Source organism: Mytilus californianus, unplaced genomic scaffold (genome assembly GCF_021869535.1).
Source record: "Mytilus californianus isolate M0D057914Y unplaced genomic scaffold, xbMytCali1.0.p SCAF_4, whole genome shotgun sequence".
In the NCBI taxonomy this organism is placed as follows: Eukaryota; Metazoa; Mollusca; class Bivalvia; order Mytilida; family Mytilidae; genus Mytilus; species Mytilus californianus.
In genome coordinates, this window is record NW_026262690.1 from 117,808,524 (window position 1) to 117,825,597 (window position 17,074).

Consider the following 17,074-nt stretch of genomic DNA (forward strand, 5'->3'; position numbering starts at 1 on the left):
ATAAATTACGTATTTTTTCATACTGAATGCATTTATTAGATCATATCTATTAAGATATTTAATTGAAATGCCCGCTTTAAGGTTGCATCCAAAATAAGATTTGTTTACTCCAATTGTATTCTTAATAGTGTTTTTCCTTTTTTATACCTTGTTGTGTTAACCAAGGTTTTTAAAAATAGATGTAAAGAAAATGTCTTTTAAATTAAATGTCCTGTAACATTTCATTCATTATAGTTGTGTTAACCATTTTAAGGCTATACTATATGAATTTATTGTTGAAAATATATTGGCCTTACAATTAAATGTTTAAATATAATTTATCACTGCTGTATGGACAATAAAAGGAATAAACTGCTTTTTTTATTTATGTATTTATTGGTTTAAAATCTCTATGTATTTTTTTATACCCATCTTCAAAACAATGATGTTAGGTTGCTGTTTCATTGACTTATACTCTGCATCTCCTTTTATGTCTCTGGTATATAGTATTACATTTTTTCTCTTTCACTACTGATGTGACCATAATCACACAGACTACAGTCTTAGGAATGAGACTTTTTATGCTGTTTCTGGCATTGACTGCATCAGAATTTGTTGAAGTGTGATTAAGTTAGACATACTTAAGACAAAATTAGGATCATCTATACTTAATAGAGGGGGTGTGTGCCATTTTTTATGTGTTTTTGTGCTTAAAACTCATTATTCACCTTATTTTGTGCAAATCAGAAAATAAGCATTGCACAAGCTTTTTTTTATTTTTTGATTCATTGTGAAATGTCCATCTTGTTTCCCCTTTGAATGAGCACATACCCCCTTTTAAAATAATCCTCTTAATATTGTATGATTTCTGTTATGATAGCCCTTAGAAAGCTTCTGGTACCACCAAACCTTATTTGATGATGTTATGATTGACATTACATTAAAAATGAAAATGCCATCATTACTAAACAGCAGTAGATTGCTTTCAGAAAGTACATACAGAGGATACCTGCCACTTATTGTCCATACAACTTGAGTGTAATTTTCAGCTGATATCTAGGCATAGCTCTCATGCTTGATATGGGAGTCTAAGGCTGATATTAAAAGTGGCACGAACCTGTCTTTGTGGTAAATCAGTTAATTTTTCTTATGTTGCAGAAATTTCATGGAAAATTTGAACAAATGGAGTGAAGAAATATACATTGCTAGTCAGGTGATAGGTGCTGAACATTTTAAGGTTGCTGTGGGCAACTGTTTGAAGATTGCAGGTCATAAGGTGATTTCCATGGCAACAGATAATCAGAAATTCCACCCATCTTCATTTTTGTGAGTTTGTATCTATATCAATAAAAACTTAAGAAATTTCATATTCTGTATTATATTTTAACAACATAAGTGGAGAAGCCATTTCTAAAATATATTTCTATTTTACATAATGAAAACAGTTTATTTATTTACATGTTCTTACATTATATATCTTCACCTGGAGTTTCTCTCTTAGAGATTTTCTTAATACATACATTTAAAGAAGAAATTTATCCCCAAATTTCTTTTGAAGATTGTCAATTTTCAGTTTGAGGACACTATGAAAATTAGATTTGTACCTGCAGGCACATATAAAAAGTTGTATGGGTCAAGTCAAAATGACATCACCTGAAACAGAATTTGACTGCATGTTCTTTATGGATAGTCAGGGTTTGTGGAAATGAATAATAATATACAGTTAATTACACATATTTTCCTAGTTTTTGTTCCAAGATATTATTGGAAATTGTACATCATATACAGAAAAGACAATGATGTTCAGCTTGTTTATATAACCATAAATACTGTTTCCAACTACAGTCAATGTATCATCCCAGAATTATCCATATGGTAACAGTGTTTGATAATTCCAGACTGGTCAGGTACTGTTACCATTCCAGAATGGTCGATGTGTAGTTACCATTCCAGAATGGTCAATATAGTGTTACAATTCCAGAATGGTCAATGTGCTGTTACCATTCCAGAATGGTCAATGTGCTGTTACCATTCCAGAATGGTCGATGTGTAGTTACCATTCCAGAATGGTCAATATAGTGTTACAATTCCAGAATGGTCAATGTGCTGTTACCATTCCAGAATGGTCAATGTGCTGTTACCATTCCAGAATGGTCAATGTACTGTTACCATTCCAGAATGGTCAATGTGCTGTTACCATTCCAGAATGGTCAATGTAGTGTTACCATTCCAGAATGGTCAATGTGCTGTTACCATTCCAGAATGGTCAATGTAGTGTCACCATTCCAGAATGGTCAATGTGCTGTTACCATTCCAGAATGGTCAATATAGTGTTACAATTCCAGAATGGTCGATGTGTAGTTACCATTCCAGAATGGTCAATATAGTGTTACCATTCCAGAATGGTCAATGTGCTGTTACCATTCCAGAATGGTCAATGTGCTGTTACCATTCCAGAATGGTCAATATAGTGTTACCATTCCAGAATGGTCAATGTGCTGTTACCATTCCAGAATGGTCAATGTAGTGTTACCATTCCAGAATGGTCAATGTGCTGTTACCATTCCAGAATGGTCAATGTAGTGTTACCATTCCAGAATGGTCAATGTGCTGTTACCATTCCAGAATGGTCAATGTGCTGTTACCATTCCAGAATGGTCAATGTAGTGTTACCATTCCAGAATGGTTAATGTGCTGTTACCATTCCAGAATGGTCAATGTACTGTTACCATTCCAGAATGGTCAATGTGCTGTTACCATTCCAGAATGGTCAATGTACTGTTACATCCAGAATGGTCAGTGTGCTGTTACCATTCCAGAATGGTCAATGTGCTGTTACCATTCCAGAATGGTCAATGTACTGTTACCATTCCAGAATGGTCAATGTGCTGTTACCATTCCAGAATGGTCAATGTGCTGTTACCATTCCAGAATGTTCAGTGTGCTGTTACCATTCCAGAATGGTCAATGTGCTGTTACCATTCCAGAATGGTTAATGTGCTGTTACCATTCCAGAATGGTCAATGTACTGTTACCATTCTAGAATGGTCAATGTGCTGTTTCCATTCTAGAATGGTCAATGTAGTGTTACCATTCCAGAATGGTCAATGTAGTGTTACCATTCCAGAATGGTCAATGTCCTGTTACCATTCCAGAATGGTCAATCTAAGGATTCAATTGAAAAAAGATCAATTTAATGTAAGACACTCCAGAATGGTAAATCTGTTTTTCTTATTCCAAACTAGCCAATGTAATATCATAACCATTCCAGTATGGTCAAATGTCAGGTTGTAGAAGCAAGTATCATTTGAACTTGTGTGAAAAGCAAAATTAAAATAATGTTTGCTCGAAGTACCTTGACCTTGGACAATACACACAATTTGTGTTTGTTTACATAGCAAAATCCCTGTGGAGGTTTAAATTTAAAATGTATCTTCATTCTAGAATTTTTAATAAACTCTTATTTTTGATAATTCTCTGTTAATAGTAGTTAGGTAGCCATAATAATAGGCAGGGGCTGATAATCTGCTGACCTTACAAAAAAATCCAGATATGTATGGTACATAATTGAGAATCATCACTTACTTTAAGTTCAAAACCCTTATGGTGTAACGAGTATCCCTTGTCTATCATTATAATTAAACTTCTGCCTGACTAAATCTCATAAGCAAATAGTATAGATTCAGTTAAGATATTAACAATTAGGATTACCGGTATCTGTAAATCTAAATTTTCCTCGCTTTAATTTTGTTTGTATTTTTCAGATTAATTAGATCAGCTTTGAACCTGATTGAAGATGAAGACTGTGATATCAGAAATATGATTGTCAGTTTTATTGTATCAATGCAGTGGAAAACTAAAGCTGTTCAGGTATCAGTGATTGTCAGTTTTATTGTATCAATGCAGTGGAAAACTAAAGCTGTTCAGGTATCAGTGATTGTCAGTTTTATTGTATCAATGCAGTGGAAAACTAAAGCTGTTCAGGTATCAGTGATTGTCAGTTTTATTGTATCAATGCAGTGGAAAACTAAAGCTGTTCAGGTATCAGTGATTGTCAGTTTTATTGTATCAATGCAGTGGAAAACTAAAGCTGTTCAGGTATCAGTGATTGTCAGTTTTATTGTATCTTTACAGTGGAAAACTAAAGCTGTTCAGGTATCAGTGATTGTCAGTTTTATTGTATCAATGCAGTGGAAAACTAAAGCTGTTCAGGTATCAGTGATTGTCAGTTTTATTGTATCAATGCAGTGGAAAACTAAAGCTGTTCAGGTATCAGTGATTGTCAGTTTTATTGTATCTTTACAGTGGAAAACTAAAGCTGTTCAGGTATCAGTGATTGTCAGTTTTATTGTATCAATGCAGTGGAAAACTAAAGCTGTTCAGGTATCAGTGATTGTTAGTTTTATTGTATCTTTACAGTGGAAAACTAAAGCTATTCAGGTATCAGTGATTGTCAGTTTTATTGTATCAATGCAGTGGAAAACTAAAGCTGTTCAGGTATCAGTGATTGTCAGTTTTATTGTATCTTTACAGTGGAAAACTAAAGCTGTTCAGGTATCAGTGATTGTCAGTTTTATTGTATCTATGCAGTGGAAAACTAAAGCTGTTCAGGTATCAGTGATTGTTAGTTTTATTGTATCTTTACAGTGGAAAACTAAAGCTATTCAGGTATCAGTGATTGTCAATTTTATTGTATCAATACAGTGGAAAACTAAAGCTGTTCAGGTATCAGTGATTGTCAGTTTTATTGTATCTTTACAGTGGAAAACTAAAGCTGTTTGGGTATCAGTGATTGCCAGTTTTATTGTATCTTTACAGTGAAAAACTAAAGCTGTTCAGGTATCAGTGATTGTCAGTTTTATTGTATTGCCTCCCTGTCCCTTCTATGGAGCTACGTATATGGTAATGCATAGACTCATTACAAGTCCCACTCCTAATGTTGCCATGATGGCTCCCCCCCTTTTTCAAAATCCTGGATCCCCAACTGTTTAGTACAGGTATGAACTATCAAACTTTCCTATTGAGTAATAGTCAAAATGTATTGAGTTTTGCTTTACTTTTTGAATAAGCGTATTCATACTTTTGGTATTTAGCTGAATTTTGTCTCAGAATGACCTTAGATCTGCATATAACATCTGTTTAAAAATACATGTTGAATAAATGATGTTAGTTGTAAAATATGTTTTAATAACCAATTGTCCTCTTCCTAAAAATAAGTACAGAGTGATGAAGGTATTAAAGATTGAAACATATAGTATGCCTTCTCAGTAATTTATATTATCCGAAGTTCTTTGATAAATTCATTTATTCATTTAACATTCAAAGACCAAAAAAAAGAGGCAAACAACAAGATCATATGCAAATTTTAGTGTCACATCCAAATCTTAGACATAGAAAATAAGTTAATTTTAATTAAAGCTTTATGAATAAATTTGTACTTTATACTTTTTTTTTCTTTTTAGTACCAGAGTATACAGTTTAACACAGGATGTAAGGTAGGTTATAGTCTTTTATAAGATGAAATACAGTTTCTTGCATTACATCAATTAAACCTCAAGACAGTTTCATTGCTTAAAAAATGTTAAAAAATCTACTTCTGGAACAAGTGTAAAACAATGTCTCATTCATTGAAGGTGTCTAACACCAAATATTGTTGGCAGACTTTCAATTTTTTTTTCTAAAAAAATTGGAAATGAGACAAGTGTCTTATGAAGCAGGCCAAATCTAAAAAAAAATCTGATAGAACTTTTCTCCACAGTGTCTCACTATTATTGACTCTATGCAATTGCAACAGCACTGTAAAAATTATATCAGTATATCTGAGGGGTGGACAGGGGGCAGGAAACAGGAGTTAAGGGGGGATGGGAGCTGGGGGATTAGGTTGAGTAAAAATGGAAATATTCTGAGAATTTATTTAGACCAATTTTCATCTGGGAATAGGGGAGGGAATTGGGAATCAGGGACCCCCTGTCCACCCCTTCATATTTATTTAATAGAAAAACTATGTAAAATAAAAAAGATAAACATTTTATTTACAGATGCTGTATGACTTAATTAAATGTAATTTTTGGACATCACAACATATGATCCAAAGTCTGTTTACAATGCTGTATAAATCTGGTGAAATACAATTGTGCATAGAAAGATTACATCAGAGGTAGGAACTAAGTTTAAATGTATTGATTCTACCACTGCATAAAGTTAAATATAACGCTCCCCAATTTTTGATAGTTGAATTACAAATTTTAAGACTAGTGCTTGGTTTGTATTATGATTTTTAGTAAAACTTGATTGTTTGTATTCTGCAATATCCTGAACCAACAAGACAACACACTGTCAATCTATGTTCTTTATACAAGATTTTAACATCATTTTAAAGCACAGCAAATAATTTACTTTTATTTACCAGAACAAACATTTAGCTATATTTTAGTGTTCTTTATATCGTGATAGAAAAATACCCTTTGAGCCATGAAACTGAACTTGCATAAATTTGTGAATTAATTCAAATTTCATATTATGTATAATATTGACTTTGATTAAAAGATTAAAATTTGAAAAGAAACCAAATTACTGGACACCCTAAAAATAGTACAAGAAAGGCCATCAGTATCCACTTATAACAGGAAATTTAGGAGGTGTTGGTTCAGAAGTTCATTATAAAAGTAAAGAGAAAAAAGTAAGAAACAAAGAAAAGAAAAAAAGATCCTCCCCATAAAGTTGTTGCTGAAGAAAAAAATCTATAATTGATATCATACATTTATATTGAATCTGTACCACAAATATGCATCTTTCTTTTTACAGGAGACAACAGTTGTTTGAAAAAGATGAAAACAATTTCTTCTCAGAGAGAACCATATCCCATTCTAATGTATATAGTACACTAAAGGTACAGTCACAGAAAATGACTTAAGGCAGATTCTATTTTAAACTGTAAACAAATAATCTGTTTAAAGAACGTCCAACTTAAGGTTGAATCCTTTAAATTATGATATAGCCATAAGGTTTAATGAAATAATATAAAAAAACAAAGGATATGAGGTATCCATTCATGACACAAAAACTGTGAGTACATGCACAACCAAAATAACACACAAAAAGCAAAGGAACAGTGCTTTAATTGCTTTTTTTTGTCTCAAAGTGGAAATGAGGCCTTCAACACGTTACAAAAAAACGCTCACCTCACTGCAAGTTAAGAAGGCCCCTAGCACCGATTTGAGCAAAATTCTTTAAAAACTGAAATAATTCATGTAGACCTTGTAAGATGAAACAGCACCAAATCTGGCCCGGCCAATAAGAACACACTGGTTTCGATTTGTAGTTTCTACTTCTACTTACTTACATATTTAAAACAAAATAATTCCTACGCATAGGTGTAAATATCAAACTTTTAAGATATGTTATAATAATTTAGGTTTCAAATTAGGGTTAAAGGACTAGTGATCATTGTAGAACACTGTTTTGATTTATAATTTTGAACACTACAAAAATGTATGAATTAATCGAAAAAGGAGGGCCTATATTGACAGTTTCTCAGATATGAAGTATCTGATTTGGTATATCCAAAGTTCAGGTAACCAGTACGGTCTGTGTAAATAAAAGTATATAGACAGCGCCCTCCATAATGCTCGAATATTAATCGCATAGTTTATTTCTTTAAATTTTTTATGCCCCTGATGTAGTGTAGGGCATTAGTTTTTACACTTGTCCTTTAGTACGTCCATAAGTCCAGAAATAGGTTTCTGTACCACAAAACACAGATCAAGTTTGAATTTTGGTGATGTCACTTTTATAGTTCTAGAGTTATGCCCCTTTACAAATCGAAAATTTGCTGAATTTTTAGTTTTTGTTTTTCTTACTTAAGTTTGCCTCAAACGATAGTAATGAAACTTATACACAATGCTTATTACCACAAAACTCAGATCAAGTATAAATTTGGGTAGCGTCACTTTTACCTTTCTTGAGTAATGTCCCTTTATAACGTTAAATGCAAAGGGGGGCATCATCCTTGTCCCATGGAATCATTCCCCATTCATTATTTGAAAATTTTGTTCTGGGGGGAATTTTTCTTTACTATATGCATAGGTCTACCAAATACACATCTTCTCTAAAATCGTCCGAATCATCAAGTCATTTTAAATGCAATTCTCTTCAAAAGCAACATCTTAGTTGTTCTATAACCTTTTGGATCTGTTCAAATTGTCTGAAGTTTATTATGCTCCCGTCGTTGTGTAGGGGGCATTTTGTTTTACCCTTGTCTGTCTGTACCTCCGTCCTATGTCCCAAAATTTGATTCCGTTCTTTAGTATAGTTTGCCCCAACCAAATGTTATGAATCTTATACACAATGCTTATTACCACCAAACACAGATCAAGTTGAATTTTGGTGGCCTCACTTTTATTGTTTTAGAGTTATGTCCCTTTACAAATGGAAAAATTGCAGAATTTCTAATTTCCATTCTCTAACTTAGTTTGCCTCAAGCAAATGTTATGAAACTTATACACAATGTTTATTACCACTTAACACAGATCAAGTTTGAATTTTGGTGGCTTCACTTTTACCTTTCTAGAGTTATGCCCCTTTATGATGTTATATGCAAGCAGGGACATCATCTGTGTCCCTTGGACACATTCCCCATTTATTACAAGAATGGAATAAATACACACTATGACATTGGAAATTTTTTCCAGAGGTAATAAATAAATAACTCAATTGAAAAAATGATAATAAAAAGGATTGATCTGCACAATGTTGAAAAAATGCCATTATCCAACAACTTTATTTAATTGCCTGTGTTTCTTATAAGTAATTAAATAGTTATCTTTTTCAGCTCATATTACAGAAACATATTGAAAATAAAACATCATTTCCAGAGATAGATGGAGGCACTGTTGTTTCTGATTTACATATTCTTATATCAGCTATGAATGACATTAAAACAGGTATCTTATTTCTTTGATCAGATCTTGATGACGGAGGATTAATTAAGACATGTGGGGAAAAAACCCAATTTAAAGACGAAAGTCAGACTCAAAAAAATTGTTAGATTTTAAATTTATTTTTTTGTGTTCTTTGAAGTTAATTTTACAGTACATCATCTCTTACAAAAATTGTAAACCAAAACTCTATCTAACCTGAACCATTTGATTGGGACATTCAAATACTATTCTTTTTTAAGTTAATTTGGTTACTGGACAAGTTTAACTGTAGAATACCCAAATCTTACAGGTTTACTTTTTTTTTTTAATATTGATGAAAATATTGAACTTTAAAAGAGTTTTGATATATATTGTTATTTCTATGCCTAGGTAAAAGGGTAATAAATCGATTTAACGACAGTATCATATTGGAGAAGGTGACAGGACTTGTATTAGCAGCTCATTTCATTTGTCTTATATCAACGGAAAAAGATTGGGAAAACCTCAGAAATAGTATACACAATACTTTAAAGGTAAAAAATAGAAAAAGTATTTTTGAATTGATGGTCAAATAAACATTTATTATTTAATGTCAACAAATGAGAATACTATCGATTCATTATAATTCATGAGGTACCAATTTTCGTTGATTTTGTGGGTATAGGGAAACCACGAATTTAAATGTTTAACAAAGTATAAATTGTCTATACAAACTTTTGTAAAACCAGGGATTCAAATATCCAAGAAAATACATTTTTTCATCAATCCATGAAAACTGGTACCTACGAAAGTAATGAATCCAGAGTCAGGAAATTACAAACACAAGTTCATGAAACACTACACAAAAGACTAAAGATTGAGCATCCCAAACCCCACTAAAAAGGGTGGCCAATCAGGTGCTCCTGAAAGGTCAGAAGTTCCTGCTTCACATAACACCTGTCCCGTTACTCCTGTTCATATTGCTGATAAGATATTACTGGTGAAAGGACATAATATAATATAGATATGATATTAATATAACCTTGTGTCCTACACTCTTTTATTTGGAATATAATATATTGCTTGTCAGAGGCATCTGTTTCATAGTTTAGTGTGGATTCATTATTATTCGTGGAGTACCAATTTTTTGTGTATTTTTCATGCGTAAAAATAATCCACAAATTCAAATATCCATGAAAATACAATTTTTCATCATTCCATGAAAATTGGTACCCATGAAAATAAATGAATCAACAGTTTAGTGAAAATTAATGAAAAAAGAAATGATAGACATGTAATATTACAATAACGTCAATAAGTAGCAAACATCATTTATTAAATGACATGCTTATCAAATTTTTGGCCCTTTTGTTTGTCTAACTTTATCTTTTGATCCACACTTGTCCTGAATATGGATGAATATTTGTCACTGCATGTTAACAAAATCTCTAAATCCGATCTAAACAACTGGATGATTGTAAATGTTAATGTTTGCTCAGTTGACCACAATACATGTGGTATCATTTTATTATTAAGTTTTTACTAATGTTCTATACATTTGTATATTGTAGAATGAAGTCTTCCCATTATCGTTCAGGAATATGATGTCCAACTTGATATCTGGTACATCCTAGTCAATATTTTATTTTAAAATAAATATTATAAACAACTTCAATATTATTGCTTATGTCAGCCTTTGTCTGTTTAGGCAGCAGTGAAAGGTATCAGCTCTGCATCTTACTATATATTTTATATACATATTTCAAAGATGGAAGTATGATCAGATTCCGATCCATTTTATTTGAAAATGGAAAAGTGATAGAAATTGACTGTCAAATAAGACATTATAAAAAGTGAAAAAATATATTAAAAGGAATTTCTTGCATATTTTCTTTAAACCCTATAACAAAGTTCATTTCAAAAGAACCTATAAAAACACTGCCTGTCATTGCTTTAAAATCATCTGATAATTATGAAGATGTTGATCTGATCTTAATTTTTGTTTTGCAGGTAGCAGAAGGTGAGACATAGGTTTTGCTTTTTCGGCGACGTCGTTAGCGTCAACAATTGTTAAGTTTTCTGATTAAGTTAGTTTGATAAGAACTACTTGTGAAAGATCAGTGATATTTTGTATGAAGTTGCATTACTATCATTATATATCAGTTTGATTACTTTTTTGAGGCCCTTTCACCTAGGTCATGGTCCAGCGACTTTGAATTAATTAGCAATTCTCAATGTTAAGTTTTCTGCTTAAGTTAGTTTGATAGGAATTACTTGTGATAGATAAATTGATATTTTCTATAAAGTTGCATTACTATCAGTACATTTCAGTTTGATGACTATTTCGACTTCAGGCCCCCGTAGGTCTTGGTCCAGTGACTTTCAATTAATTACCAATTTTCAATGTTAAGTTTTCTGCTTGAGTTAGTTTGATAGGAACTACTTAAAATAGACAACTATATTTTCTATAAAGTTACATTATTGTCTTTACATCTCAGTTTGTTGATATTTAGAGGCCCTGCCCATTAGTTCATGGTGCAGTGACTTTGAATTAATTATCAATATTGCTGTCCATTAGATTGTCTTTTTCTGAATTCCTTTAAAAAATAAAGGCTCAATATCTACGTCCTGAAAAGGTTCTCTCTCTCTCTCTCTCTCTCTCTCCCCTCCTCCCCCTCCCCTTCATCACTAAAGATGTGGCAGCTGCAAGAGATATGGTATGTTTGTCGATTTCTGGTGATGAGACAACTATTCATTCAAGATCAAAGGGTGGTGATGTTAAAAGTTATAGGTCCTCTTACAGCCTTCAACAATATTTTCTTACATTAACTTAAGTGCTTTAATAGACCAATCTTTATGTAATTGTCACACAATGTTCTTATGAGCAACAGAAGCTGTATTTGTAACATGAATGACATCTAGCACAGAATTTTACTAAAACAAGTGCTAGGGATAGTCTAGAAAAAAGAGGCAGAAGATAGCAAGGGGACATTCAAAACTCATATGAGGATAAAAAACTGACAATGCCATGGTAAAAAATTATAAACGACAAACAGACAAACAAGTCCAAAAAACACTATATAGAAAAACATATACTCAGAAACACAAACGCCACCAAAAATCGGGGTGAACTCAGATCTTCATGAAGGGTAAGCAGTTCCTGCTCCACATATGGCACCCATCATGTTGCCCATGCAACATCTGATGGTAAGTCTTAATTCTGTGATGTCACAACCGTGGGGGACAGGATCATGGTCAAGACAATTGGAACATGTCTGTGGTCATCTGTGACACAGAAATTCCACAACAGTCAACCAGCTCTTGATGGTGTTCATAAAATTTGGAAAGGGATGACTTTACCACTTGGTACCCTTGGTTCAATAGCATATTTGAAAGCAATAACCTTCTGTCAAGGAAATGCAAGAGCTGCTGGAATGTAACTACATAGAAATGGAAATTTCACAAGTGGAAAGATGAAATCATCCCTTTTATAGTATTTATTTCTTAAATGACCCTCATTGTCAATTTTTCTAGCTGTAAGTCATGACATGAGGCAGACTTCACTATATCTATGGTATCCTTTATTTAAAGTTTGATGGTCAACAAACTTAGAAATATTTAGTGAGAGGACATATTTATATAGTGGAATGTGAAGATAATGCTAGCTTCTTTTCATTTTTCCTGAGAAGCTCCTGTATGAAGTGTGTCTCATATGGATAAAGGAACAAGTCTGCAAGAAGTGGAGTGCAATTGGTTCCCATAGGAATGCTGATTGTTTCTTGAAAAACATGTCCTCCAAATGTAACAAATATGTTGTCAATTAGAAATTCAAGCATCTTGATAATATCAAGTTCAGAGAATTTTTTTAACAGTTTGATTTATCCCTTCCTAAATAAGATATTTCTATCTAGGTTGGCCAATATTTTTTATTATGAAACAAGGTAGTTCTAGTTCCTTCAATCTCTTTTAATTTAGAAATTGCAGTGAGATGAATTTCTACTTAACATTGAAGGCCTCACTGTGATTTAACAGATAAAAGCTCTTTCCTTGTGCTTATAGTATTTTCACGAATGTGTAATGATCTGTCTTAAAAGTGGGAGTTACATTGTATATTGAAAACACCTTGTCTGTCCATCCAACAAATAATTTCATCATACTTTTCTCAGAAACTACTGAACAGAATCACCATATTTGGTCACCAGCTTGACATTGACAAGTTGTAACCTGTGAGATCTGTTTGATACCTACATCCTGTTTGCATTTTTTAATAAGTTGAATGAACTACTGTAAATTCAGAAATTAGTGTGATGTTTTTATTATTGCGAAAAATGCGACATGGTTATAATTGCAATAATTTAAACTCGCATTTCAATTTTTTTTAATATGAATTAAACAGGATTTTTCACTATATCGCAAAAAATAAAATCGCATTTTAGTCTAAAATGACAAAATCGCAATAATAAATGCACGCAATAATTTCTGAATTTACAGTAAACGTTTTTGTCACATACTTCTTCCATACTTTCAGCAGCTGGGTTGTGCATGTAATATGTTTGAGCTTTTCGGATCTGTTGGACACCTACTTCCTATTTTCAGATACTTTGAATTATTTGGCACGACAAGGCATGTATTCTTGTTATAATTTTTAATTTGCAACTCTGCATTATACTCAAATGAACCACCACATCTCCTCATTTTGACAATAAAAAAGTACATGTATTTATCTACAGGCATAACAAAAAACATGGACTCAATTCAGAAGGATGGACATGGGTAACACTATAGTCCTTATTGGTGGAGGGCATAATTGTAATTGAACAAAATATAAATGTAAAAAAGTAATTTATCAAATAAATAAGAAATTGCTGTAATCAGATCTATCCTCCATTATCTTGTCAAGTTGTTTGTGTAAACATTTTTTTATAAGCTGTCCTTAGTTCTTTTTCTTGTTTAGCTATTCCTTCTTTACATAATGTTAAATATTTCCTTGTTAATGTATCTGAAAAATAAAATATACAAATTCATCTTTACAAACAGTTACCTTTTGATTATTGTATCGGAAAATTAAAAACATAAATTCATAATTACAAACAGTTACCTTTTGTTTTTTGTATCCGATGGAATTATAAATTCATGTTTACAAACAATCAGCTTATGTGGTCATCATCTATTAAAGTAAAAACTTAAATGTTCATTGCCAAGGAGTTTATTGACTTTATGTTATGTTAGTGAGTATAAAGCTTAGTTTACACATTAATAAACTACCTAAAATAACTTTTTTATTACATATAATTCCCCTAAAAATGCATTGAAAACGATGCCAAGATAAAATTAATTTCATTAACACCTAGAAAATCACCTCACATAAGTAGGAATTCATATATTAACATTTTGGTTGCTCACCATAGAAATTAGACTTAAAAATAAAATGATGACAGCTATATCATGTATATATCCATATATGATACTGCATAACAGTGTGTTCATATAGCTTGATAATTAAACATAAGCTATCCCAGGCTAGAAGCTAAAACTTGATATTTACTTTCTTCATTTTTTCTGCATTTTTTTAACCAAGAGAATATTTATGGGAGATGTAAATAATGTTATACAATATTGATCTGACAGACCATATGAGATGTTCCCCCATGGGAGATAACTCAAATGTTATAATGTTTTTGATTTTAGAGAAATCAGCTTAGATGTTCCCTAAGGGAGATCATAGAACACATATTATATACTGCTTTAAAATAATTAGATGTATTTAACATATTTGCAAATTCATTATTTTAAGGGTCAATATTCTCCTTTCAATTAAAAAAAAAGACTGTTATTCTCCATTCATTAAATACCATCTTGACCCAAAAGTTTGGAAATGTCTAATAAATTTAGAAATTTTTGTAATGCTTTTAACAATGTTTAATTTTGAGAAATCATTAAAGATTCTAGATACCTTGCCGATCAAACAAAAATTCCATTTTCAATAATTTTAATGATAACATCTTTTTTTATTTTTTAAATCTTTGGGTACAAAGAGAAGATCAAAATTATAATGCAGAACACAGTATACAAAACACTAACATTTATAGAAATACAAAAGGTTTAAAAAATTTACCCTTTAAATTTTTATACTTTCTTCATAAATGACAAAACAATAAAATAACACATCAAAATGTTTCATTTGATGTGAACAACACAAACTATGAAAGAAAATCGTGACCTTCATAAGTTATTTACAATATTAGCCATCATAAGCCTCTATTTGAATAAAAATAAGGAAACATTTTGCTTGATTCCTCCTTGAGAACAGACCATTTGTGAGAATCATATCTTTTTGCCAAATATGGTGGAACTAGTTTTACAATGTTGCAGTGCATTTCAGTTAAAGATATATATGTCACTTTGAGCATTGTGATCTCAAAATTACAAATTCTCCTTTCAATAACTAATTGATACAATTAATCCACATACCATTTTGTTCTGATTGCTGTAAATATTCTAAAGCTTCTTCATAATTCTTCAAATGATAACAAGCCACACCTTTCCTATACAAAGCTTTCACGTTTCCTTTGGACGCCTCTAATACATTGTTACAATGTTCTACTATCTTCTCATAGTTTGGTTCTTCTTGTTGTAACATACAAGCTGAAACATATTCATATAGAATTAGAATAAAAGATTAAACAGAGTGAGTGAGTCTTTTTCAGCAATCCTTCATGATGTATCTGTTAAAATTATCACTTTATAGATTAGTCCTGTGGTCTTTTGACCTGCAATTCAGTTGTTGTTGGTTACCGTCTGTTATATTTGTTTTTCATTTATTGTTTTAGCATAAATCAGACTGTAGGTTTACTAGTAAGAATTGTTTCACATTTTGTCATGCCTGTATCTTTGATTCTTAGTCTAATAAATTTAGAAATTTTTGCAATGCTTTTAATTTTGAGAAAATTGGGATTGGAAAGGTGTTGCATAAATGAAATATCACATTTAAATTTTTTAAGCATTATTTGTATACAGCATTTCCGAAACCACAATAATTTATTTTTCTATTTTTGTACAACGATCAACAAATTCAATAATATCTGAATTTACATGTACAGTATTTAATCCTCCCATAGAGAGCATAAATGTAAGAAGGATCTAGTTGGGTCTATACAATGTACCATGACCACAAAAAGCCTAAGCAACATGGTGGCATTTCAACTTCTTCCTAGATTTTCCTTTCTTTCAGGCCCTGAGGTTTTTCTGTAAAACATCATACATAACATTTTAAATTGAGGACTCCTAAAGCATGTACAAATGTAAACTATTTCCTGCAAATTTGTAACTCGTACACAAAAAATGACTGCTCATGAGCATGCGAATTCCAGTAAATTTATAAGTCTGATAGCAAGAAAGTATGATTGCATGCTTCATGACAAAACTGAAATTCCAATTCCCTGCATAACCTTTTGGAGCTCATGCATTCGTAAGCACCTGTCTGTCTCATATTAGCTTACAAAATAGGTGTTGGGTTTTGCTCACTGTTGAAGGCTGTACAATGACTTAGAGTTGCTTACATCCATGTTCTTTAGTGGCTGGTTGCATTGATAGTTCATGAGTTGTCCCATTGGCATTCATTCCACACCTATTTTTTTATATATCTGAAGCCTACATCCAAATTTTAAAGTATTTGAGTGTCAACTGCCCTGACTGCAGTCTATACAATGTTAAAGTTCCATTTACCTGCTAGATTATTATAACAATCTCCCTTTAGTGTATTTGTTCTATCTTTAACTTCTGTTGGGATATCTGTATTATCTGCCGACAAACCCATTATGTTTCCTATATTCCTATTTTGACCCACAGCTTTCAGTTGAATTATTGCTCTGTGATATTTGCCAATCGCAGCTTTATAATTTTTAGCTTTATACTGTTCATTGCCTTCCTTTTTAAATCGCTCTGCTGTTTTAATTTTTTCTATGTCGCTGACAAGTTTGTTTTTTTCAGAACTTTCCATTTTTCACGTGTGGAGGTAAACAATAGTTTTGTTTTTGGTTGTCACCATCTGAAAATTTTGTGATAAAGAAAATAAAAGTATATCGTAGTTTGATAAAACTATTTTAGAATTAAAGGGGTAATTTCTCTATCGTTTATAAATATAAATATAGTAATTAATTATTTTTCCACTACACTATAACGACAGACAAATATGTCCT

The 17,074-nt window shown here is 31.8% G+C and overlaps 2 protein-coding genes across 2 annotated transcripts in view; one reads left to right on the forward strand and one right to left on the reverse strand.

Moving 5' to 3' along the window:
• Window positions 1-10,545, forward strand: part of LOC127739236 (uncharacterized) — a 32,348-nt gene extending 21,803 nt beyond the window's left edge. Inside the window, exons 4-11 of the mRNA XM_052250856.1 lie at window positions 1,138-1,305; window positions 3,744-3,849; window positions 5,442-5,474; window positions 6,018-6,136; window positions 6,784-6,868; window positions 8,810-8,921; window positions 9,288-9,430; window positions 10,448-10,545. Coding sequence (XP_052106816.1) covers window positions 1,138-1,305; window positions 3,744-3,849; window positions 5,442-5,474; window positions 6,018-6,136; window positions 6,784-6,868; window positions 8,810-8,921; window positions 9,288-9,430; window positions 10,448-10,510 — 829 coding nt within the window. The 3' untranslated portion in view covers window positions 10,511-10,545. The remainder of the gene's footprint in view (window positions 1-1,137; window positions 1,306-3,743; window positions 3,850-5,441; window positions 5,475-6,017; window positions 6,137-6,783; window positions 6,869-8,809; window positions 8,922-9,287; window positions 9,431-10,447) is intronic.
• A 3,156-nt stretch (window positions 10,546-13,701) lies between these two features.
• Window positions 13,702-17,029, reverse strand: LOC127739244 (tetratricopeptide repeat protein 9C-like). The gene is made up of 3 exons (XM_052250868.1): window positions 16,602-17,029; window positions 15,348-15,521; window positions 13,702-13,875 (listed from the first exon to the last, which is right to left on the reverse strand). The coding sequence occupies exons 1-3, from the start codon at window positions 16,873-16,875 to the stop codon at window positions 13,772-13,774; spliced, it is 552 nt and encodes a 183-aa protein (XP_052106828.1). The 5' UTR covers window positions 16,876-17,029; the 3' UTR covers window positions 13,702-13,771.
• Between the last annotated feature and the right edge of the window lie 45 nt (window positions 17,030-17,074).

What these genes read in the sequence shown, in the direction of transcription:
- LOC127739244 (XM_052250868.1), bottom strand. Translation starts at nt 16,875, where the DNA reads ATGGAAAGTTCTGAAAAAAACAAACTTGTCAGCGACATAGAAAAAATT. An exon ending in TTGTTATAATAATCTAGCAG is followed by an intron (nt 15,522 to 16,601) that starts GTAAATGGAACT and finishes AATATGTTTCAG; the next exon opens with CTTGTATGTTACAACAAGAA. An exon ending in ACAGCAATCAGAACAAAATG is followed by an intron (nt 13,876 to 15,347) that starts GTATGTGGATTA and finishes TTTATTTTTCAG; the next exon opens with ATACATTAACAAGGAAATAT.